The sequence below is a fragment of the Rhinoraja longicauda genome, chromosome 12 (genome assembly GCF_053455715.1).
Source record: "Rhinoraja longicauda isolate Sanriku21f chromosome 12, sRhiLon1.1, whole genome shotgun sequence".
In the NCBI taxonomy this organism is placed as follows: domain Eukaryota; kingdom Metazoa; phylum Chordata; class Chondrichthyes; order Rajiformes; family Arhynchobatidae; genus Rhinoraja; species Rhinoraja longicauda.
Window position 1 is genome coordinate 23,429,354 of NC_135964.1, and position 24,853 is coordinate 23,454,206.

Here is a 24,853-nt window from a genome sequence, read left to right on the forward strand (position 1 = left end):
TCGCTTGTTCTCCCTATAGGGCTATCAATCCCCCAGATTCCCCCACCCACGTATTAACCAGGGGCAAGGTACAGTAGCCAATTAACCCATGAACCCCCAGGTCTTTATGATGTAGGATAAAACTGAAGCACCTGGATCAAATCCATGTGGTTTCAGTGAGAGCTTGTAAACAGACAGCACTCATGGTGGTGATTGAACCTGGGTCACTGGAGCCGTGTGGCAGCGGTAGCCCTACTAGCTGTTCCACCATGACGTCCCTGGGAATGGTTTTTGTTTGATCTGCAGCTAAAAAAGCATTTGGATTTACACATTCCACTTTAACATCATATGTTGAAGCAAAAGGATACATGAGCACCAATCAGTAGATAGTATGAATCCTGTCTTTAAACATAGAAAATAGGTGCAAGAGTAGGCCATTTGGCCCGTCGAGCCAAGACCGCCATTCAATATGATCATGGCTGATCATCTGAAATAAGTACCTCGTTCCTGCTTTTTTCCCCATATCCCTTGATTCCGTTAGCCCTAAGAGCTAAATCTCTCTTGAGAACATCCAGTGAATTGCCCTCCACTGCCTTCTGTGGCAGAAAATTCCACAGATTCACAACTTTCTGGGTGAAAAAGTTTTTCCTCATCTCAGTCCTAAATGGTCCACCCCTTATTCTTAAACTGTGACCCCTGGTTCTGGACACCCCAACATCAGGAACATTTTTGCTGCATCTACCCTGTTCAATCCTTTAAGAATTTTATATGTTTCTATAAGATTCCCTCTCATCCTTCTAATTTCCAGTGAATACAAGCCCAGTCAACCCATACTTTCATCATATGTCAGTCCCACCATCCCGGAAATTAACCTGGTGATCCTACACTGTACTCGCTCAATAGCAATAATGTCCTTCCTCAAATTAGGAGACCAAAACAGTAGTGCAGCAAGATTAAATTATGTCATGCAGATGTATAGTTAATCAGATGTAAGTTTTCAATAAATTCATTCGGATGACCTGTTTATTGAAAATTAGATCTTGATTAGATTTTGTGGTAAAGAAGGTGTATGGTATGCTTGCCTTCATTGGTTGGGGCATTGACTGTATGAGTTAGGAAGTATGGCATGCAGTTCTGACTGCACCATTAGAGGAAGGATGTGAGGGCTTTGGAGAGGGTGCAGAAGAGGTTTACCAGAATGCTGCCTGGAAAGGGGGTGCTAATCCCCTAGTTCAGGAGAAATTGGGAAAACTTGGATTGTTTTTCGAGAATGCCAGAAGTAGGGAGGAGACCTGATAGAAGTATATAAAATTATGAGAGCCGTAGGTAAGATAGACAATCAGAACCTTTTTCCGAGGGTGGTAAATTTCAAAGAGGGCATAGCTTTAAGGTGAGAAGAGCAAGGTTTAAAGGAGATAAGCAGGGCAAGTTTTATTTACATAGTGGGTGGCTGTGAGGGGTGGTGATGGAGGCAGAAATGAGAGTGGTGTGTTAAGAGGCTTTTAGATAGGCACATGGAAATACAGGGAATGGAAGGACATGGATCACGTACAGGCTGATGAGGTTAGTTTATCTTGGCATTATGTTCGGCACAGATAATGTTAATGTGCTGTTTGTTCCCAGATTTTCAGAATTTTGCTTTGTGTCCTTGCACCCAAATCCTTAAAGAAAGATTTCAGCATCCTCATTTAAAATCATATAGAAGAACATAAGAAATGGAAGTAAGGGTAGGCCATAAGACCCCTCATATCTTCTTGACCATTCAGTAACATCATGGCTGATTTTTTTTGGACCTCGCTCCACAAATGCTTTCTGACCTGAAGAATATTTTTTAGCATTATCTATTTTTATGTCATTGAGCATCTGAAGTTGGGCTTGAATCCATGACCTGAATTAGGAGAAAAGGCTGCTTCCGCAACATAGAAACATAGAAAATAGGTGCAGGAGTAGGCCATTCGGCCCTTCGAGCCTGCACCGCCATTCAATATGATCATGGCTGATCATCCAGCTCAGTAGCCTGTACCTGCCTTCTCTCCATACCCCCTGATCCCTTTAGCAAAAAGGGCCACATCTAACTCCCTCTTAAATATAGCCAATGAACTGGCCTCAACTACCTTCTGTGGCAGAGAATTCCACAGACTCACCACTCTCTGTGTGAAGAAATGTTTTCTCATCTCGGTCCTAAAAGACTTCCCCCTTATCCTTAAGCTGTGACCCCTGGTTCTGGACTCCCCCAACATCGGGAACAATATTCCCGCATCTAGCCTCTCCAACCCCTTAAGAATTTTATATGTTTCTATAAGATCCCCCCTCAGTCTTCTAAATTCCAGCGAGTACAAGCCCAGTCTATCCAGTCTTTCCTCATATGCAAGTCCCGCCATCCCAGGGATTAATCTGGTGAACCTTCTCTGTACTCCCTCTAAGGCAAGAACGTCTTTCCTCAGGTTAGGAGACCAAAACTGCACACAATACTCCAGGTGTGGTCTCACCAAGGCCCTGTACAACTGCAGCAGAACCTCCCTACTCCTAAACTCAAATCCTCTTGCTATGAATGCCAACATACCATTCGCTTTCTTCACTGCCTGCTGCACATGCATGCTTGCTTTCAATGACTGGTGCACCATGACACCCAGGTCACGTTGCATCTCCCCTTCTCCCAATCGGTCACCATTCAGGTAATATCCTGCTTTCCTGTTCTTGCCGCCAAAGTGGATAACCTCACATTTATCCACATTATATTGCATCTGCCATGCATTTGCCCACTCGCCTAATCTATCCAAGTCACTCTGCAGCCTCCTAGCATCCTCCTCGCAGCTAACACTGCCACCCAGCTTCGTGTCATCCGCAAACTTAGAGATGTTGCATTCAATTCCCTCGTCCAAATCATTAATATACACTGTAAATAACTGGGGTCCCAGCACTGAGCCTTGCGGTACCCCACTAGTCACTGCCTGCCATTCCGAAAAGGACCCGTTTATTCCTACTCTTTGCTTCCTGTCCGCCAACCAATTTTCTATCCACCTCAAAACTGAACCCTCAATACCGTGTGCTTTAAGTTTGTACACCAATCTCCTATGTGGGACCTTGTCGAAGGCCTTCTGAAAGTCCAGATATAACACATCGACTGGTTCGCCCTTATCCACTCTACTAGTTACATCCTCGAAAAATTCTATAAGATTCGTCAGACATGATTTGCCTTTGGTAAATCCATGCTGACTTTGTTCGATGATTTCACTACTTTCCAAATGTGATGCTATCACATCTTTAATAACTGACTCTAGCATTTTCCCCACTACCGATGTTAGGCTAACTGGTCTATAATTCCCCGTTTTCTCTCTCCCTCCCTTTTTAAAAAGTGGGGTTACATTAGCTACCCTCCAGTCCTCAGGAACTACTCCAGAATCTAAAGAGTTTTGAAAAATTATCACTAATGCATCCACTATTTCTGAGGCTACTTCCTTAAGCACTCTGGGATGCAGCCTATCTGGCCCTGGGGATTTATCTGCCTTTAATCCATTTAATTTACCTAACACCACTTCCCGACTAACCTGGATTTCCCTCAGTTCCTCCATCTCATTAGACCACCGGTCCCCCGCTATTTCCGGCAGACGGTTTATGTCTTCCTTAGTGAAGACAGAACCAAAGTATTTGTTCAATTGGTCTGCCATCTCCTTGTTCCCTATGATCAATTCACCTGTTTCCGACTGCAAGGGACCTACATTTGCCTTAACTAATCTTTTTCTCTTGACATATCTATAAAAGCTTTTGCAGTCTGTTTTTATGTTCCTTGCCAGTTTTCCCTCATAATCTATTTTCCCTTTCCTAATTAAGCCCTTTGTCCTCCTCTGCTGGACTCTGAATTTCTCCCAGTCCTCTGGTATGCTACTTTTTCTGGCTAATCTGTATGCTTCATCTTTTGTTTTAATACTATCCTTGATTTCCCTTGTTAGCCACGGATGCACTACCTTTCCTGGTTTGTTCTTTTGCCAAACTGGGATGAACACTTGTTGTAGTTCATCCATGCGACCTTTAAATGCCTTCCATTGCATGTCCACCGTCAACCCTTTCAGCATCAATCGCCAGTCTATCTTGGACAATTCACGCCTCATACCCTCAAAGTTACCTTTCTTTAAGTTCAGAACACTTGTTTCTGTATCGACTTTGTCACTCTCCATCCTAATGAAGAACTCTACCATATTATGATCACTCTTGCCCAAGGGGCCTCGCACAACAAGACTGCTAACTAACCCTTCCTCATTACTCAATACCCAGTCTAGAATGGCCTGTTCTCTCGTTGGTTCCTCGACATGTTGGTTTAGAAAACCATCTCTCAAACATTCCAAGAAATCCTCTTCCTCAGCACCCCTGCCAGTTTGGTTCACCCAATCTATATGTAGATTGAAGTCACCCATTATAACTGCTGCACCTTTAGTGCATGCATTTCTAATTTCCTGCTTGATGCCATCCCCAACCTCACTACTGCTGTTAGGTGGCCTGTACACAACTCCCACTAGCGTTTTCTGCCCCTTAGTGTTTCGTAGCTCTACCCATATCGATTCCACTTCCTCCAAGCTAATGTCCTTCCTTTCCACTGCTTTAATCTCCTCTCTAACCAGTAACGCTACCCCACCTCCTTTTCCTTTCTGTCTATCCCGCCTGAATATAGAATATCCCTGGATGTTGAGCTCCCAGCCTTGGTCACCCTGGAGCCATGTCTCCATAATCCCAACCATATCATAATCATTAATAACTATCTCCACATTTAATTCATCCACCTTATTACGTATACTCCTTGCATTGAGACACAAAGCCTTCAGGCTTGTTTTTACAACTCTCTTACCCCTTATACAATTATGTTGAAAAGTGGCCCTTTTTAATTTTTGCCCTGGATTTGTCTGCCTACCACTTTTACTTTTCACCTTGCTACCTGTTGCTTCTACCCTCATTTTACACCCCTCTGTCTCTCTGCTCTTGCTCCCATCCCCCTGCCACATTAGTTTAAATCCTCCCCGACAGCACTAGCAAACACTCCCCCTAGGACATTGGTTCCATTCCAGCTCAGGTGCAGACCGTCCTGTTTGTACTGGTCCCACCTCTCCCAGAACTGGTTCCAATGTCCTAAAAATTTGAATCCCTCCCCCTTGCACCATTTTTCAAGCCACGTATTCATCTGAAATATCCTCCTATTCCTACTCTGACTAGCACGTGGCACTGGTAGTAATCCAGAGATTATTACCTTTGAGGTCCTACTTTTTAGTTTATCTCCTAGCTCTCTAAATTCACCTTGTAGGACCTCATCCCGTTTTTTACCTAAATCGTTGGTGCCAACGTGCACCACGACAACTGGCTGCTCACCCTCCCCCTTCAGAATGTCCTGCAGCCGCTCAGAGATATCCCTGACCCTTGCACCAGGGAGGCAACATACCATCCTGGAGTCTTGTTTGCGGCCGCAGAAACGCCTATCTATTCCCCTTACAATTGAATCCCCTATCACTATAGCCCTTCCACTCTTTTTCCTCCCCTCTTTTGCCGCAGAGCCACCCACGGTGCCATGAACTTGGCTGCTGCTGCCTTCCCCTGATGAGCCATCTCCCCCAACAGTATCCAAAATGGCATATCTGTTTAGGAGGGAGATGACCGCAGGGGACTCCTGCACTACCTGCCTACTGCTACGCTGGCTAGTGGCCACCCGTTTCCTTTCTGTCCGCTTATCTTTTACCTGTGGTGTGGCCAACTCACTATACGTGCTATCCATGACCTTCTCAGCATCGTGGATGCTCCAGAATGAGTCCAACCGCAGCTCCAACCGTTCAATGCGGTTTGCCAGGAGCTGCAGCTGGACACACTTCCTGCACACGTAGTCATCAGGGACACCGACAATATCCCTGATCTCCCACATGTTGCAGGATGAGCACTCCACGGGGCCGATCTCATCTGACATGTCTTACCCCCAAATTAAATCAAATCCCTCTTAATCCTTTAAACTGTACCTTTACTAAAAAGCACTGAACCCTTAACTCACTGAACCCTTAACTTACTGAACCCTTAACTTACTGAACCCTTAACTTACTGAACCCTTAACTTACTGAACCCTTAACTCACTGAACCCTTAACTAAAAGTACGAACAAAAAGCAGAATTACAACCCCGGGGTTACGCCCAATCAGCTGCTTCCTCTAGTCCGCTTCCACCAATCAGCGGCTTCCTCCAGAACACTTCTTTTAAAGAGTGTGGGAACGTTTTTACACCGCTCCAACCGCCTCCAACCGCTTCTGGGCCTCTGTGTGATCAAGCCCCGCGCTGGGTTTTTAAACCTACCACCCGGACGCTGCTCCAACCGCCTCCAACCGCTTCTGGGCCTCTGTGTGATCAAGCCCCGCGCTGGGTTTTTAAACCTACCACCCGGACGCTGCTCCAACCGCCTCCAACCGCTTCTGGGCCTCTGTGTGATCAAGCCCCGCGCTGGGTTTTTAAACCTACCACCCGGACGCTGCTCCAACCGCCTCCAACCGCTTCTGGGCCTCTGTGTGATCAAGCCCCGCGCTGGGTTTTTAAACCTACCACCCGGACGCTGCTCCAACCGCCTCCAACCGCTTCTGGGCCTCTGTGTGATCAAGCCCCGCGCTGGGTTTTTAAACCTACCACCCGGACGCTGCTCCAACCGCCTCCAACCGCTTCTGGGCCTCTGTGTGATCAAGCCCCGCGCTGGGTTTTTAAACCTACCACCCGGACGCTGCTCCAACTGCCTCCAACCGCTTCTGGGCCTCCAGGCTGCAGAGTAGAGCTGCAGCCTCACAGCCCCGGTTCCTTAACTCTGGTGTTGTCTGTGTGGTGTTTGCACTTTCTCTTGTAACTATGTGGGTTTCTGCAGTGCGCCACAATTTCCTCCTAAATCCTAAAGACGTGTGGGCTGGTAAATTGACGATAGAATCTGTGGAGAGTAAACGTTTATGTGAGGAGAATAACAACGGGATTTGTGCTAATATGCGCTTGATGGTCTGCATGAATTTGATGGGCTGAAGGGTTAGTTTCCACTCTGTATGACTGACTATGTTGCCTCCAATGCTAACGCTTGGAATAGCTTGAATAATGGGAAACTAAAACTTGATGGGACAGACAACATCATTTTTTTTGTAAACACGGCCCTGCATTAACTGAAAATTTTATTGCGTTTGAAATTTAAAATATGGTTGACTATCTGGATATAAAAGTATATTATGTGAGCATTTGGAACTCACGAATACAACATAGGTGTAATTTCAAGTTATTAATCTTTAATGAAGCTAAATTCCTCATTTAAGATCTGGACCACCATGATACAATGTTGTTAATTCTTAAGTGAGCCTTTTAATAGGAGATATGCATTTCTTGAATGGCTTTGCAGATTAGTGTAATAATTAATTTTCATATTAAACTGCAGCTCTAACCCTGAATAAGCTCTTTACTTTCTAAATAGCTGTAGGCAGTCATTGTGCATGTTCCTGTAATATTTTCGTTATTCAGTGAAATAGAATGTTTTAAAGGTAATAGCTTAATTGCTATTGTTCTGACTGGACTGTTCATGAAAGTCAGCTAGCAAGTTCTATCTTTAAGAACAGTTGCTTTGAGTAAAGCAAAATCTAAATTCAGCAAGAGCTGCTTTCAAAGGAAGTGGCCATCTGAAAGTCTGTGCTCATTATTTTTCTACATCAGACCACAGACCCGTTCAAATAGGGATCTGTGTTGAAAGTGCGAGTGTTGAATTTTATCCAGTAGTATGCATTTATTGTATCTGGAGGCTTCTATTTTTCCATAATCTGGAATGGAACCAAAAGTTTTTGAATGAGCAGAGGATTGGCCTGGTTCAAGTGCCTGTAGAAATGCAAAAGCCAAATCTGTTTTAATGTCTGATAAGCAGCAGAAGGATCCAAATTGCTTTAAAATCCTTGCCACAACAACCATGTTCCCTAGTTACTGATTTACTGCCAAAGTTGAGGCTGAGCCAGGCATTTTGCTGTATTTGCTACAGGTTGGCGCTATGTTTGACTGAGTTAAGCTTCTGGCAGCATAATATCTCCACATAACCAAGATAGTCTATGTCTCCCTCTGCAACAATGTCAAACTCCACCCTTAGCCCATCTATGACCAAGATCTTCATCTATGCCTTCATTACCTCTGACTTTGATTACTTTAATGCTTTCCTAGCCAACTTCTCATCTTTTAATGCTCCATAAACGAACTCATTTCTAATAAGATGAAAGACACAAAATGCTGGAGTAACTCAGCGGGATAGGCAGCATCTCAGACTGAAGAAGGGCCTCGACCGGAAACGTTACCCATTCTCTCCAGAGATGCTGCCTGTCCCGCTGGGTTACTCCAGCATTTTGTGTCTATCTTTGATTTAAACCAGCATCTGCAGTTCTTTCCTACACATCTAATAAGATGATGCCAGGATTGCCATAGGTGTACGTTACAGGGGGATTATGGGAGCAGTTAGTGAGAAAAATAACAAAAGGTATGAGAGGAGGACAATGAGAATTAGACCACAATCAGAGAAATGTAAAGCTTTCAAAGAGCAGAGCTGTGGGACAGGCCCAACAGGCATATCCAACAACCTTTATACATCATTGTTTGAGTTCTCACTTTCTAACTCTCCTCATTTTATAGTTTTTTTTTTCAATTTCTCTCTCATTCTCTCTCCTTTCTTAACTTATCGACCGAATGACCACTACAACCTTTTCCCGGTTCAAACCTGTCCTCATCGCGAGAGATACTCCCTTTGTCCTACCAATCTCTACGCCACTCTCTGTAGCTTGTTTTCTCTCTTCTCCAGTCTGACACAGGATCTTCAACCAGAAATATTTGCTCCTAACCCTAACCCTAACCCTAATGCTGTCTAATCTTATTTTGCATTTCCTGCATATACAGGAAAATTACATTAATATGTAAGTCGAGGAACAAGGCCAAGCAAAATACCTCAAGGCTGGAGTGGATTCATTCTCAGCTGGATAATTGGCTTATGACTTCATTTTGAACAATGAATGCTTAAATTCAGTCAGTGTACTCGAGTGTCGTAATACCGTGATGATATTTGCCAAGGGAGCTGTTTCCATTGTCACTCATTCCTTCGCTCCAGTGATGGTGCCTGTCCCGCTGTGTTACTTCAGCATTTTGTGTCTATCTTCGACAAATAGACACTCTTGGGCAAGTCAACAGGCTAAATGTAGGTGTGAAGCAAAGCATTAACAGTCCTTATTTGGCCTCCCATATTGCAGCAGAAATACAGCAAACTAAATTGAAACAAATACGGTATAACTAAGTTATTAGTTTATCCTTCAGATGTGTTTGGGGTCCAAGGTAGAAAGGAGGAAGTAAAATAAAAGGTTCTTCCCCTCTTGTGATTGTGCACAAAGATACCATGGAAAGCAGAATAAATCTGGGAGTCTTGCAGTGAAATGGCTCCAGAACATGGAACGGGGAGTGGAGGCATGTGGTGGCATCTTGTTGGGAGCTGGGAATAGTATAATGTCACAGAATATGAAAAAGGTAGCTGAAAATTGAGTCCAAGAGGGCTAGTATTGTGGTTCCGAGAGTAGGGAAAGATTGGGGACAGGGGAGTGGGAAGTCAAGAGTGGTAATTTAACAAGTGCAGTCTTTCAACTGGTTTATGCTGTGCCATCCGTCCCTTAGGGAACAAATTGTACAGAAGAATAGATTTCGGCCACAAGTTAAGCAGATCTGCACAGACTGACCTCAAACCAGCACGTGAGAAGGAGATTGCGCATACTGTCTACAGAACAGAAACAGAAATGCTGGAAGGACTCAGCCAGAAAAGCAGCATCTGTGGAAAATGAAACCAGCTAACATTTCAAGTGGAAGACCTTTCATTAGAACTAAGAAAGAGAGAAAATAAGTAACAAAGATGGTAGGGGTAGGCAATGGGTAGAATAAAGGAATTGTCTGAAATTGGGTGATCTAATATCGCTATTGAATGGACAGTTCAGCTCCTTGGTCTGTGTAATGTATTACTAATGTGAAGTCTGGATAATGTTGTGCAGTCTGGCCTACTGTGACATACTGAGCATAGCTGCCTACTGTTGCTTTGCGCACCCACATGGGTCCCAGCTACTCCTGCCTCTTTGTAGGGTACTTGAACAATCCCTGTTCCAGGCATACACAGGCCCTATTCCTTAATTCTATATCTCCGTTACATTGATGACTGCATCGGTGCTACCTCCTGCAATCATGCAGAACTCATGGACTTCATCAACTTCAGCACAAATTTTCATCCTGCACTCAAATTTACTTGGACCATCTCCGACACCTCCCTCCCCTTGATCTCACAGTCTCACTCACAGGAAATAGACTATTGACTGACGTCTATTACAAACCCTGACTCCCAAGACTATCTCGACAAAAGTTCTTCGCACCCTGCTTCCTGCAAAGACTCTATCCCCTACTCCCAATTCCTCCGTCTACGCTGCATCTGCGCCCAAGATGAGTTGTTCCAGATGAGAACATCTGAGATGTCCTCATTCTTTAGGGAACGGGGGTTCCCCTCTCCCATCATAGATGAGGCCTTCATTCGTGTCTCCTCGGTACCCCGCAGCTCCATCCTTGCTCCCCCTCCCCCTAGTCGCAACAGAGACAGTGTCCCCCTAGTTTTTGCCTTCCATCCCATCAGCCGTCGCATACAACACATAATCCTCTGAAATTTCCGCCACCTCCAATGGGATCCCATCAGTAGCCACATTTTCCCATCTCCACCCCTTTCCGTCTTCCACAGAAACCGTTCCCTCCACAACTCCCTGGTTAACTCATCCCTCCCCATCCAAACCACCCCTTCCCGAGGTCCTTCCCCTGCAACCGCAGAGGATGCAACACCTGTCGCTATACCTCCTCCCTTGACTCCGTCCATGGACCCCGACAGTCCTTTCAGGATAGGCAGAGGTTCACTTGCACTTCCTCCAACCTCATCTACTAAATCCATTGTTCCAGATGTAGACTCTTATACATCGGCAAGACCAAACGCAGACAGGGCGATCATTTCGTAGAACACCTTCGCTCAGCCCACCTGAACCAACCTGATCTCCCGGTTGCAGTCCCGGACCTTTCTGTCCTCAGTCTCCTCCATTGTCAGAGTGAGGCTAAACGCAAATTGGAGGAACAGCATCTCATATTTCGCTTGGGCAGCTTGCAGCCCAGTGATATAAATATTGATTTATCTCACTTCATGTAGCCCCTGCATTCCTTCTCTCTATTCCTCTATTCTCTCTAGCTTCTCATTTTCACCCTACAAACAGCTTACAAACAGCCTGTTTCCTTTTGTCCGTCACTTTTTTGAATATCTTTCATTCATTCTTCTCCACATCACCGTCTATATCTCTCGTTTCCCTTATCCCTAACCAGTCTGAAGAAGGGCCACGACCCAAAAAGTGACCCATTTCTTCTCTCCAGAGATGCTGCCTGTCCCGCTGAGCTACTTCAGCGTTTTGTGTCTATCTTCAGTTTAAACCTGCATCTGCAGTTCCTTTTTACACATTTTGTTTGCTCCACTGTGACATCTCCTCAAGATATGTCTACTTTGAAGAAGTTCTCCTCCTTTCTCTGACAAGAGTTCTGCAACATCCTCTCGCTGCTTCCCCTCTGTGATTCCTCCTGCTCTCCGACTCTGACCACGTTTTAACCCGGACTCGCTACCACAGCCACCTGTGTTTTTGTAGTGCTTGCCTGCGCCTCTATCTTCTACCTCGGTGATTCCAGCTTCGGTTCCAGACATCCCAGTTTGGACCCAACCCGGATTACAGGTACCAACAGTCAATATGCAACAGTTCTCCTTCCGTGCCCTGCTTTGTACACTGGCTGGGATGCGCCGGCACCAGCAGGCCCTCGCTCTGACTCTCCCGCAGCTCCGGGCCTCACTCACCCAGACCTGCAATGGACAACAACTGTACTTCATTCGACGCCAGAGCCACACCCTCAACAAACGCTTCCTCACCTACCAGGACTCCACTAAGGATCGCATGCTTGCCCGCCTGCAGGCCCGGGGCTCCACCGCTGAACCGCACCGCCTGCCCGAACACCATGAGGCCCAGATTGCCACCGTGAGGAGCAGCAGCAACATTCACCGCCTCTCCGACCTTCACTGCCTTCCCGTCCGAACCCAGGCCCCGACCACAGAAACTGCTGCGACGCCGACTCTCACCGCCTCCCTGAGGCCGCCGCTGTCGCCGACCTTCACTGTCTCCCCGGGGCCACCGATGCTGCCGCCGTCGACCCGTATCTCTACTCCAGCCCCCCAGGGGCCTCCACCAGCGACTCGGCCGACCCTAGCCGCTCCACCGCCCACCAGCGGGCCGGAGCCATCGCCTCACCTGAGTTCCAGGCTCAACACCAGGCCCACAACCTCCACGATGCAGACTCCCACACCACGTGGTCTGACTCTGCTGGGTTCTACTGCTCCCCCCCTGCTACAGGGAACCTCAGTAGTGATGGGTCCTCCCCTTCCCCCTCTTTTAACCAGGTTACCCCGACCACCGCCACCTATACAATAGTCCTCGTGCCCCCCTCTTCTCTGAACACCCACCATCCTTGGACCATGATCCCAAAGATGAGCACCAGGCCTTAATCTCAAACACCATTACTGATTTCATCACTTCTGGTTGTCTGCCCTCCACAGCTTTCAACCTTATCGTTTCCCAGCCCCGCACAGCCCGTTTTTACCTTCACCCCAAAATCCACAAACACAACAGCCCTGGCAGACCCATTGTTTCTGCCTGCTCCTGTACCACGGAAATGATTTCCACGTACCTCAACTCCATCCTATCCCTGCTGGATACCACGTCCACACAAAACATTATGCATTACTTTAAATCATCTTATGAGATTAGCTTATCCAGTGTTAACGTAAGATTTCAGTACCATGTTATATTTGACATGGCAAAGGTCAATTGTTAACTTCTCCCTCATATAATACAGAAGTTCCTTCCTCTCTCTCTCTCTGTCCCAGGTCTTTCTGAGTTTTAAGTTGTCATGCTCAAGAGGCCTTTGCATCTTACTGACTGCTAATAAATATGCTCAGAGTGACTACTGTACTTTGTATTTCCTCTCCCCATCCATGTGACAAATCATTAAGCTACTGCTTCACTAAGCCAGTGCACACTGTCAATCGTAACTTCCATATTAGGCACAGCAGTCTACAGTGATTACCTTAAGCTCAATAATGTGCAGTGGTTTTGATTAACTGTAATTGTCAATGTAAACTCCCAGCAATAATGCTTTCATCCATTTTAATATATCATTCTACTAAAGTTGTAAACTTTATAAATTGAGCTCTGTAAGATTTTTATGATTGATTATTCAGGCATAACCGTGCCAGTGCACTGATGAAAACAGAACCAATCGCCCTGTTTTAACAAGCAGAATTAGGAGCACAAGACATATATTTTGAGTTTATTTGACTTCGGGGACATATTGGCTTTAATTTGAGAGGAAGTAGCAATTTCTTTTACTCTACAGATTTTCAAACTCGGAGTTATTAATAAACCTAGATTGTAAGTAAGATTTGTTACTGTTGTAGCAATTCTTCCACATTCTTTGGCAACTCGTGGAACTGGTTTCAATGTTTGTTTTCCACATTTAATGGTACTGTATACGTTAAATTATCTTCCTATGGTTATAAATGTAATTCCAAGGCAAGATAGACAATTTTTAGAATTTTTAAACAAATCTCTCACATTCACAAAATAAATCAAAATAGATTTACAAACTTTGTCAGGCATATTGAAAATTATTGTATGTAAGTAACTATCATAAGTACTCAAAATGGTTAAATATTTTCTTAGGATTTGTATACAGTTCTTTCTGCACGAGGGGAGCCCAGAATGCAGGAGTCCAAAGCATAGAATCATAAGTGACAGGTTAGAGAAGATCGAAGAGATTTGAATGGAAAGAATGACTACAGTGCAAATGTTGAAAAGCTTTTAATGCAGAGAGTTTCTTGATGAGTAACGGCACATTGGCACAGCTGGTAGTGCTGCATCCTCACAACACTGGAGATCCAGGTTCGATCCTTAGCAGAGGCGTCATCTGCATTCTTGGAACAAGAAATGGGAGCGGCCCATGGTCATGTTCTTAGTGATGATGTAATGTTGCTCTAGCCTTTAATTATTGCGGAGAAATGCCGGTGCCAGCCTCGCCGCATATGGGCGACACAATGGCGTAGTTTGTAAAGCCACTATCTCACAGCGCTGGAGACCCGTGTTCGATCCTAACCTCCGGTGCTGTCTGTGTGAAGTTTGCACGTTCTCTCTGTGACCGCGTGAATTTTGTTCAGGGTGTTCTGGCTTCCTCACACAGGTTTGTAGGTTATTTGGTAAGTTGCTAGGTAAGTTGCCCTTCATGTGAAGGGAGTGAATACAAAAGTGGATAGTCTGAAATGCACACCATGAAAAAGTTGTGGAAATAGATTCCATTGTGCGTTTCCAAACCCAATTGGAGATGTAGTTGAAGAGGTTGAACTGCAGTGTTAAAAGGTAAACTGGAAACGTTCAAGAGCTGGCACAGGCCAGCTGTGTCATTAATTTGAGGAAAAAGAGGGAAAAATAATTTTGTCTCTTCAGATGACTCCAGTATTGTTGCAAAATGACTTTAAAAGTGAATTTTAAATAGAAACAAAACTTTCAGATAATATAGCAGGATTTCAGTACCTTGTTCTTGTTTGATGTAATGTGGAGTATAATCATTCAGTTGAAAGTTAATTATCTCATTCAAAAAAATCAACATCTTTATTTTCTGGTGGGAAAATTTACTTACCACATGTCTGTAATCAAAAGTCAATTTGTCAGGTGCATGCTTTTGCAGCTGTTCATTTAAATGTGCAGCTGACTTTCAGAAATCTCTTTGGTACTGGAAACAAGTTAGAAAATAATCCTTTAGGTATACATTTGTAAGTGCACTTTCCCTTTTAATATTTAATTTATTCACTGTTTCTGTACAGACTGGTGTTCCCTGGCATGGGTTTGTTGCATTACGGCCAACCTGTATTTCAACTTAGTGAAAGAAACCAGAACAGAACATCTTGCAGCGTGAGTGTTAAACAATGTTTATTTTCTTTTTGAGCTTCCTTTTGAGAATTAAGAACATTTGCGAAGAGAAAGTATACTAAACTGTAATTTTTTTACTTGCATCTAACAACACTGTCACCGTCTTGGTACAAACATAAAATTACAGAAAGCAAACATGCTGGTGCACCAATCTGTTAAGAAGGCCTTTAATGCAAGAGGTTTTAAGTACAGGTGCAACAATACCTTGTTCCAATTATACAGGGCTTTGGTAAGATCACAGCTGGAGCGTTATGTGCAGTTTTAATCTACGGGCTGGTTTTAGGAATATCAGGACTGTCTTATGAGGAGAGAATGGATCAACTAGAGCTGTATTCATCCGGGTTTTGAAGAATGAGAAGGGATCTCATTGAAATGCCAGCATTCTGACCGACCCAGACATACTGAATGCAGGGAAGATGATTTCCTCTGTTGAGGCAGTCCAGAAAGGACGGTCACAGTCTCGGGATGTGTGGAATAAGACATTTTGGACTGAGATGAGAAGAGGTGTGGATTTCTTTACCATAGAAGACTGTGGAGCCTAGTTGATGTACATTTTTAGGAAGGGGTAGAGAGATTTCTAGACACAAAGTGCACCAAGTGATATGGAGGGGTGAGCAGGAAAATGGTACTAAGATAGGGGATCAGCTATGAATCATGTATTGAATGAGGATCATGTATTGAATGAAAGAGCAAGCTGGAAGGGCCACGTGGCCTACTGCTTTTCTCTGTTTCTATTCAACATTTACAGCCAGGCAACACTGTGATGTCACCATCACTTTCTCTGCTATAACATTTCTCTGATTCATTTAAACAAATTTGCAAACCATCTATTGTGATCATGGCTTGTCATAAGATCATAAGACATAGGAGCAAAATTAGGCCATTTGGCCCATCGAGTCTGCTCTGCTATCCGATCATGGCTGATCTAATTTTCCCTCTCAACCCCATTCTCCTGCCTTCTCCCTGTAATCTTTGATGCCCTTACTAATCAATAACTTCTCAAACTCTGCTGTAATGCAATACACCTTGCATTGTGCTTTCTGTAATAGAGTATTTAAATGTGTAGTTTAGTTTAGAAATACAGCTTGGAAACAGGCACTTCGGCCCACCAAGTCCATGCTGATCCACAATCATCAGTACACTAGTTCTATCCACCACACCAGCGACAATTTACAGAAGTCAATTAATCTATAAATCTGCATGTCTTTGGAATGTTGGAGGACACCGGAGCACCCGGAGAAAACTCGTATGGTCATATGGAGAATGTACAAACTCCATACAGACAGCACCCGTAATCAGGATCAAACCAGGTCTCTGGCGCTGTGAAGCAGCAATTCTATCGCCGTGCCACTGTGCCACACTTACTGGAAGAACATTTGGATATTGTTATCTAATTTTGCTTCATAATAAGGGCCACAATGTTGCCAAAAAAAACTTCTTTCACCCGACAATTTCGAACACTTACCTATCTAACCTGTTGCATTTATTTTGTGAGTCATACCACCAAATCATTACAGTATAACAGTATAACAGTATAACAGAGCTTTATTTGTCATTCGGTACCGAGGTACCGAACGAAACTACATAGCAGTCATACAAAAAAGAACACAAGACACATAACCCCAACACAAACGTCCATCACAGTGACTCCAAACACCCCCTCACTGTGATGGAGGCAGCAAAACTTCCACTCTCTTCCCCACGCCCACGGACAGACAGCTCGTCCCCGGCCGACCCGCACAGTCCCCGCAAGGGGATGGAAGTCCCCGCGGCTGAGTCGCACCGGGTGCTGAAACGTCTCGCGGCCGAGCCGGGCGATGGAAGGCCCCGCGACCAAGCCTTGCGCAGCTAAGTCCCGTGGCCGAGCCGCACCAGCGACGTAAAGCCCCGCGGCCGAGCCGCACCGGGCGATGTTAAGTCCCGTGGCCGAACCGCACCAGCGATGAAAAGTCCCGTGGCCGAGCTGCACCGGGCGATGTAAAGTCCCGCGGCCGAGCCGCACCGGGCGATGTTAGGCCCCGCAGCCGAGCTGCACCGGGCACTGTTAAGTCCAGCGGCCGAGCCGCACCGGCGATGTAAAGTCCCACGGCCAAGCCGCACCGGGCGATGAAAAGTCCCGCGGCCGAGCCGCACCGGGCGATGAAAAGTCCCGCGGCCGAGCCGCACCGGGCACTGTTAAGTCCAGCGGCCAAGCCACACCGGGCGATGTAAAGTCCAGCGGCCGAGCCGCACCGGGCGATGTTAGGCCCCGCGGCCGAGCCGCACCCCGCGCCGTGAGGAAGAGAAAAGTTTCCCCCACCCACACCACCCACACCACCACCCCCCACACATACACAACCAAAAAAATACAAAAACCATCCCAACACCGACACACAACAAAAAAAAAAGGAAAAAAGACGAACAGACTGCTAGCGAGCCGCAGCCGTTAGGCGCCGCCACTTCCAATAAAATTACCTTTCTTTTCTAATTGCTTTGCCTCTCTCATCCACCTTTTAAAATGTTTGCTGTTCTCCGTGTCACCCTGCTGTGCTTTTCTCCTTGAAAAAAGCATCTGACCACCCTTCCTTCAGTCTTTGCCCACAAGGCATCCTTAATTCCATTGCAGGTCCTTCAGATGACACTCATCAAAGTGCCCCAACCACCTATTTTTCTCACGTAAACACTCCCGTCTATAACCTTTCCTCCTCTAGCCCACAACACCTTCCTCAACCTGCTCCCATCCTCGTTGTTTCATCACGATCAAAATCATTTCCGATTGCTTCCTACCCCATTTCTTTTTTAATAGATCCCAGAGGAGAAAAGGCTGCCAAAATTATTTACAATTTCACTTTCGACTTCTCGCCCTCCATCTTTAACTCTAACAGTATAAATGAGGAACCTGTAAACTACTTCGTATCAAGACATAATTCATACTTCATTGATTGCTGTTTAATTTTGAATTTTGGGCAAAACTGTGAAAGGATCTGCAGCTGAATGTTTCTGGTGGAATGCATTGATGTTTGGTTGTTAGTGAGTCACTGCACCCTGTGAGATGTTAGATTAAGTGCCCTCTGTCTCTGTCCCTGGGAACTGGTTTGTTTTGTTTAACAAGTATCAGTTTTGATTACAGTAGAATGTTGTAATGTCGCAATTTTTAACTCATTCAAGCTGTACACTGGGCACTTCCACAGCAATCCAGACGTTAGAATTGTTTTAAATTCCACGGACCGCTCGATTAGATTCTGTCTTGACAATGTTGTGGAATATTTCTTGAGCGGTGGACTTATTGTGCAGATATTTATCGCTTTTGAAATATTTATCAGTATTACAACAGTGACTTTATTTCAAGAAAATGTCATTAACTTTAGTGTACATTGAGGCAACTTAAGGGCACAAAAGCTATTTAACTGCCTTTTCTTTTTGGACCTGTTAATGCCCTGTACGAAAAGAAACCATCCACGTGGAAAAGGTGCTTGCTGGTAAAACTAGTTCTTATCATCTTATTCATAGTTAGGATTAATTAGTGTTGAGGGTGTGTGCTGTGCCGAAAGGGCGCAGAGTATACTAAGGAGATTGATACGTGTTTCCCGAGTTAATCTTGACAGTTAATCCACATAGTGATAAAGCTGTTCAATATGAATGCGTAAAACTTGATACCTGATTGCAGTCATAGCAGGGTGTTCAAAGTATTTTTTTTAGATATTCTCATTTTACTTTCTGATTATAGTCATTAATTGGAAGTAGAAAGTTCTCTGCACACTACAATAACTCCCAGAGGAATTATAACACTAGTCAGTTGTGGAGTTAGTGGTGGACTTTAGGAGGAGAGGAATACCCCTGTCCCATGTCTCCATCATGGGTGTGGATGTGCAGTTTACCAAGGAGTACAAGTACCTTGGAGTTTACCTGGACAGTAAACTGGACTGGTCCAGGAATGCTGAGGCATTGTAGAAGAAGGGACAGAGCCGTATGTACTTTCTGAGAAGGCTCCGCTCTTTCAACATCTGCAGTAAGATGCTGCAGATGTTCTACCAATCAGTGGTGGCCAGTGCCATCTTCTTCGCTGTCGCGTGCTGGGGTAGCAGGCGAAGCCAAGGACAGCAACAGAATTAACAAACTCCTCAGGAGCGCTGAATCTGTCCTAGGGATGGAGTTGGATTCACTGGAGATTAACTTGGAGGGGAGGATGCTCCTCAAACTACAGAACATCTTGGACAATATAGCTCACCCCTTCCATGACACACTGGTCAACCTGAGGAGCACCTTCTGCAACAGACTGGTTCCACCAAGATGTAGCGCAGAACGCCACAGGAGATCATTTTTTCCTGTGGCTATCAAACTATACAATTCCTCCCCCTTCTTTCATGGGGTAGACTGACTGCCCTCTTCCCCCCTCCCCAATCTTTGCCCATCCCCAATCCTGGACTTTCCATTTGTCACTTTAATTTCATGTTTCATGTATTTTGTTGTGTTTAATGACCAATTTCCCTCCTGGGATAAATAAAGTTCTATCGCATCATATCGTAGCACCAGTTTGAGTCTTCTGGCCTATACACTGATTATCCCTACAGCTTGTGTAATTAAAATTATAAACACAGAAACATTTTTCTCTTGAGGATCTGTGTCCAATTGGAGCTGGTTTAACACTGACTACCCCACAGGACTCGTACAACCAATAAGGACATTTTTTTAAATTTTCCTGTCTGGTTTTAAAAGATCCTTGAGATAAAAAGTCAATCTGCCAGCCACTGTGACATATATTTCACCTCTGAGACATTTCTTCAATACATGCATGGGAAGTGACGTTGTAAGGGCTACTTGAGTACAAATGGAACAGTGGATTTTTGCAATCTTTTAGTTTAACCAAATCAATGTTTTAAAAAGTAGTTTTGTTTATTATTGTCATGTGTGCCGAGGTACAGTGAAAAACTGTTTTACGTGCTATCCAGTCAAATCATATTATACATGAACACAGCCACACACAAGTGGATGAGTTGAATACACAATGGAATAATTGTAGTGGATAACAGATTCTCTTCTGGGATTGCACGCAGAGTCACCACCCCTTGGCGCTATCTTATATCTATCACTGAAGAAGACATGCAGTTCTTATTTTCTCGCTTTTGTAGGTGTTTTGTTTGCACTGGGTGAGTGCGGCAGTATCATTGCTGTAGGGGTCGGCCTGGCCCATTGTGATGCTGACAGTTCCTTTCATGGATGCAGCAGCTCCGTGCAGCTGCTGCAGGCTGTACTCGAATCGTTCACTCGCCTGGCTGCCGTAGGATGTTCAACGGCCACCTCATCTTCCCAACTTAAGGGAAACATGAGCTGTGGCCTCCTGCGACTGTCCCTCTTCCATGCATCAAGATCGCCATTGTCCCGCTTGAGGAACAGTATAAACCTTCCCGAACCGACTATGAGACTTCAGACCACATTCCGAGGGTGGGAAAAAGTGAGCTTGCAGACCATTCATGGTCACTAAATTTCCCCTTCGCCTTCGACTGTGCAGTAAAGCAGCAAAGCAGAGATGTTATTCTTATGTTGTTGCTAATATTTGTTCCTTAATCAACTATGCTAATTTTGAGCTTTTACTTATTTGCCATTGAACAGCCTCTCTGACAATTCTGTTGGTGGCCCGTTGCACTGTTTCAAGGAGGCCTGACACAAACTTGAGGAGCAATACTAGAATAAAGGTTATGAAGTAGAGATACTAGTGAACTAGAATCCATTGTAGACCAGAGGGAAAAGGAATGGATGAGCTTCATTCTCCGATGGTCAGATTGCAGATGGTCAGTTTTGGATGAGCTGATGTGGTTTGGAGTCTGGGAAGCCAGCAGGGGAACATTGGATTTGTCATAATTGATGCAATTAAATTCTAGATAAGAGTGAAGGTAAGAAAGAACAAGTGTTTTATTCTTTCATGCCTACAAAATGCTCCAGAGCTAACAATTAATGAATTGTGTTTGAAATGCAGTTTTAAATCTGGGTTATTTTATTTGCATAAAGCAAATAGAGTGATTAAGAAATCAATTTTAATGATTCACCTGCACTCCAACCTTTGTGGCACACCGTGCTCTCCACGTGGCCTCCTCTACATCAGCTAGACCAAGCAGAGACCAGGCAGCTATAATGCAGAACACCTCCACTCTGTCGACAACCTGACCTTCGTTTTGCAAGTCACTTAAACTCTCCTTTCCATTCCCTTTCTATCCTTGACTTTCTCCACTGCCATGATGAGGCCAAACCCAAACCCAACAACAGCAAAGATAGACACAAAATGCTGGAGTAACTCAGCGGGACAGGCAGCATCTCTGGATAGAAGGAATGGGTGACATTTCGGATTGAGACCCTTCTTCAGACAGAGCGTCAGGGTAGAGGGAGTTACAGAGATAAGGAAGTGTAAGAGATCTAAAGAGATACAGATCAATGAAAATGTAGACTAGACCATTGTTAACTAGGAGAAGATGACAACAAAGCAAACAGAGATACAATGTAATCAGAGGGACAGTCAGACTGATTGGAGAACTTTGAAGGGGGAGGGATGGAGAGAGAGAGAAAGCAAGGGTTACTTGAAGTTAGAGATCAATATTCATACCGCTGGAGTGTAAGCTGCACAAGCAAAATATGAGGTGCTGTTCCTCCAGCATGCGCTGGGCCTCATTCTGACAATGGAGGAGGCCCAGGACAGAAAGGTGAATGTGGGAATGGGAGGGGGAGTTAAAGTGTTTAGCAACCGGGAGATCAGGTAGGTTTCGGCGAACTGAAGGAGGTGTTCAGCAAAACGATCGCCGAGTCTGCGCTTGGTCTCGCCAATTTATAGGAGTCCACACCTGGAATAGCGGATACAGTAGATGAGGTTGGAGGAGGTGCAAGTGAACCTTGCCTCACCTGAAAAGACTGTTGGGGTTCTTGGATGGAGTCGAGGGAGGAGGTATAGGGACAGGTGTTGCATCTCCTGTGGTTGCTAGGGAAAGTACCTGGGGAGGGGGTGGTTTGGTTGGGAAGGGACGTTGACCGCGGAGTTGCGGAGGGAACGGTCTGCGGAAAGCAGAAAGGGGTGGAGATGGGAAGATGTGGTTAGTGGTGGGATCATGTTGGAGGTGGCAAAACATTTCTGGGTATTTAATTGAAGGAAATTAGGAAATTGTGGCTCACCCAGAACTGGACAATGGAAAAGCACTGGAAGGTCTGACATTGTGATCAAAGTATATTAAAAAAACTTGAAGCCATATCTTTAGATGTGGAAATAATGATGACCAGACACAGGGCAAGATAAGAGGGTGAGCAGAGAATCAGTTATCCCCAACGAATGAATACTAAGAATTAAATTAAATTAATTAAATTCCACTTAGCTTGGAAAAGGTGGCGAGGCATATAAAGATGATGCATCAAAGACCGCTGAAATGTTGAGAAGTGCTCATTATAGTCGGATGCAATCACAGGGACTATTCTGTGTAACTTTGATGAGAGTTGTTACAGGATTGTACTGATCAGAAAGCTAATTAAATAGGTTTAAGTATGGACATTGGGAGGTGGTGGTAAATTCAAAGACTTCGGAGAAGATACAGAGATTAGAAGTTGTACAACAATCTGAAATCATCGAAATGTCGTGCTTCAACACAGCAAAACTGCCCAAGAATTGTCAAGCAGAATTTGGCTGTTGATGGGATTTGAGTGACAGAAGAGAACCTCTTGTGTGGTCATTGGTTTAACGAGAACAAATTGAGGTAGCAGGAGATGTAAGACGAGAATTCAGCAGTCGAGAGGATTTAAATGTCATCTGTATTGACAATGGAACATTAAAATTATTACTTACAGCAGCGTAACAAGCCTGTGAAAACACAAAACACATCGATAATAAAGAATAAACACACATTCAATAAATTAATAACCCCAATACCAATGCAAAAAGTCAAAAGTCATTGCCACCAAAGACAGGCCATAGAAGTTCATAATTGAGGTGATGTTGGGTAGTGTTCAAGAGCCTGATGGTTGTTGGGAAGAAGCTATTCTTGAACCTGGTGGTCATGGTTTTCAGACTCCTGTTTTCCTGATCTTAGGAGTGAAATGAGAGCTTGGCCAGGGTGGTGTGGGTTTAGTTTAGTTTAGAGGTACAACGCGGAAACAGGCCCACCGAGCCACATTAACACTATCCTGCACACACTAGGGACAATTTACATTTATACCAAGCCAATTAACCTACAAACCTGTAAGTCTTTGGAGTGTGAGAGGAAACCGAAGATGTCAGAGTCTTTGATTATATTTGCTGCCTTTTTGGGGCAGCGCATCCTATAGATCCCTTCGATGATGGGGACATCAATTCCTTTCATATTATTCTCTTCGTATTAATTTTTACGTTCAGAGTCCAGAAAGATAGAAACATGTCTGACCTGCTCATTAAAATCTAATTTAACAAAAATCACACTCTGCTTAAATAGGAAACATAATTGAAGCAAGTCTGCATAGTCAGTAAATGACAATTTAAGTGGGAAAATTATATCATTCTTTTTAGGTGGAAAATAAGTAATTTAAGTTAAAGATGGCAAGACAGAACAGGGAAAACTGGGAGATAAGAAATTCACCAGCAGACAAATATGTTTCCATTGTTATGGGATATGTGGTTCAGGATATTTCTTTCAAGGACATATCTGTGTAAGGCAAGTGATAAGCTTGTCTATGGTGGGCCATTGTTCATTAATCTGTCTGTTACTCTCTCAAAGTTGCATGACTTAAATTAGCTTGCAGGAGAATTATACTTATTAAAAGGGCAGTCATCAGTGAGGGATAACAGCTAATTGAATAAGATAAATGATGAAATGCAGATTCTTATGAAGTTGTTGTGTAAAAATAAGTAAATAGTTGATTTTAGAAGAGATATCTCATTGATTAAAAATGCCTGGACAACTGTGAACTTCAGCTTGAGAACTATTATATGCCAATCTTCCAAAGAACACATTTTGTCATAAGTGTATGTATAATAACTAAAATTATTTGATTACTTTAAGCATTAAAGGCCCTACTACAATCTGTTAAAATTGTTCTCTACTGTAGATCTTCCTGGAATGCAAAGCCCGAGCTCCTTATCTCTACTAAAACTGCGTTCTTATCCCTTATCCCTGCGTCTTTCACATAAGATATTAGCTAAGCCGAAACTCATGGAATTGAAGGCAGGCTATTGATGGAAAGAAAATGGTTGAGTAACAGAAAAAAGAGAGTACGAAAAATGAGTAGGTGCTCAAGTTAACATAGTATTTCAGAAGGATGGGGCTACATTTTTTCACTGCATATAAATGACTTAAATGATAGCATATATAACCACAAGTTTGTCAACACAGCTAAAATAGATATCTTGTGTATTGTGAATGCAAAAATTCCATAAGAAAGAAATATTAGATTAATTGAACGGGCAAAACTACTGAGGAATTGATTTCAATATAGACAAAAGTAAGGGTATTAACTTTTGTCCTTATTTATACTCCAGTCAGATTAAATATGATTCATAAACCTGCACCACCCTTTCTTGAATAGCACCTGAAACATTTGTGCTTTCTGCTATCTCCTGCCTCTGTCCTGTCACAGCCATTCTCTTTATTCTTTGCAAGTCACCCTCTTAAAACTTCAAAAAACATTTCAGTTCATGGAACTGAAACATTTACTCTGAAGTTGACTTTGGAAATCCTAAACTGAGAGAGCAATGGTGGTTCAGCTGCTGAGCACATTCAAGAAAGATTTGATAGATTTTTGGATATTAAAGGAACCAAGGGTTACTATAAGAAAGTGACACTGAGGTTAATGGTCAGATCTGATCTGAAT

General features: G+C 44.1%; 1 protein-coding gene across 1 annotated transcript in view; it reads left to right on the top strand.

Annotated features, from left to right (window-relative positions):
• LOC144598778 (uncharacterized) overlaps positions 1-24,853 on the top strand; it is a 121,314-nt gene that overhangs the window by 27,606 nt on the left and 68,855 nt on the right. The window contains exon 6 of the mRNA XM_078409181.1: positions 14,956-15,043. Within this exon, the coding sequence (XP_078265307.1) occupies positions 14,956-15,043 (88 nt within the window). The remainder of the gene's footprint in view (positions 1-14,955; positions 15,044-24,853) is intronic.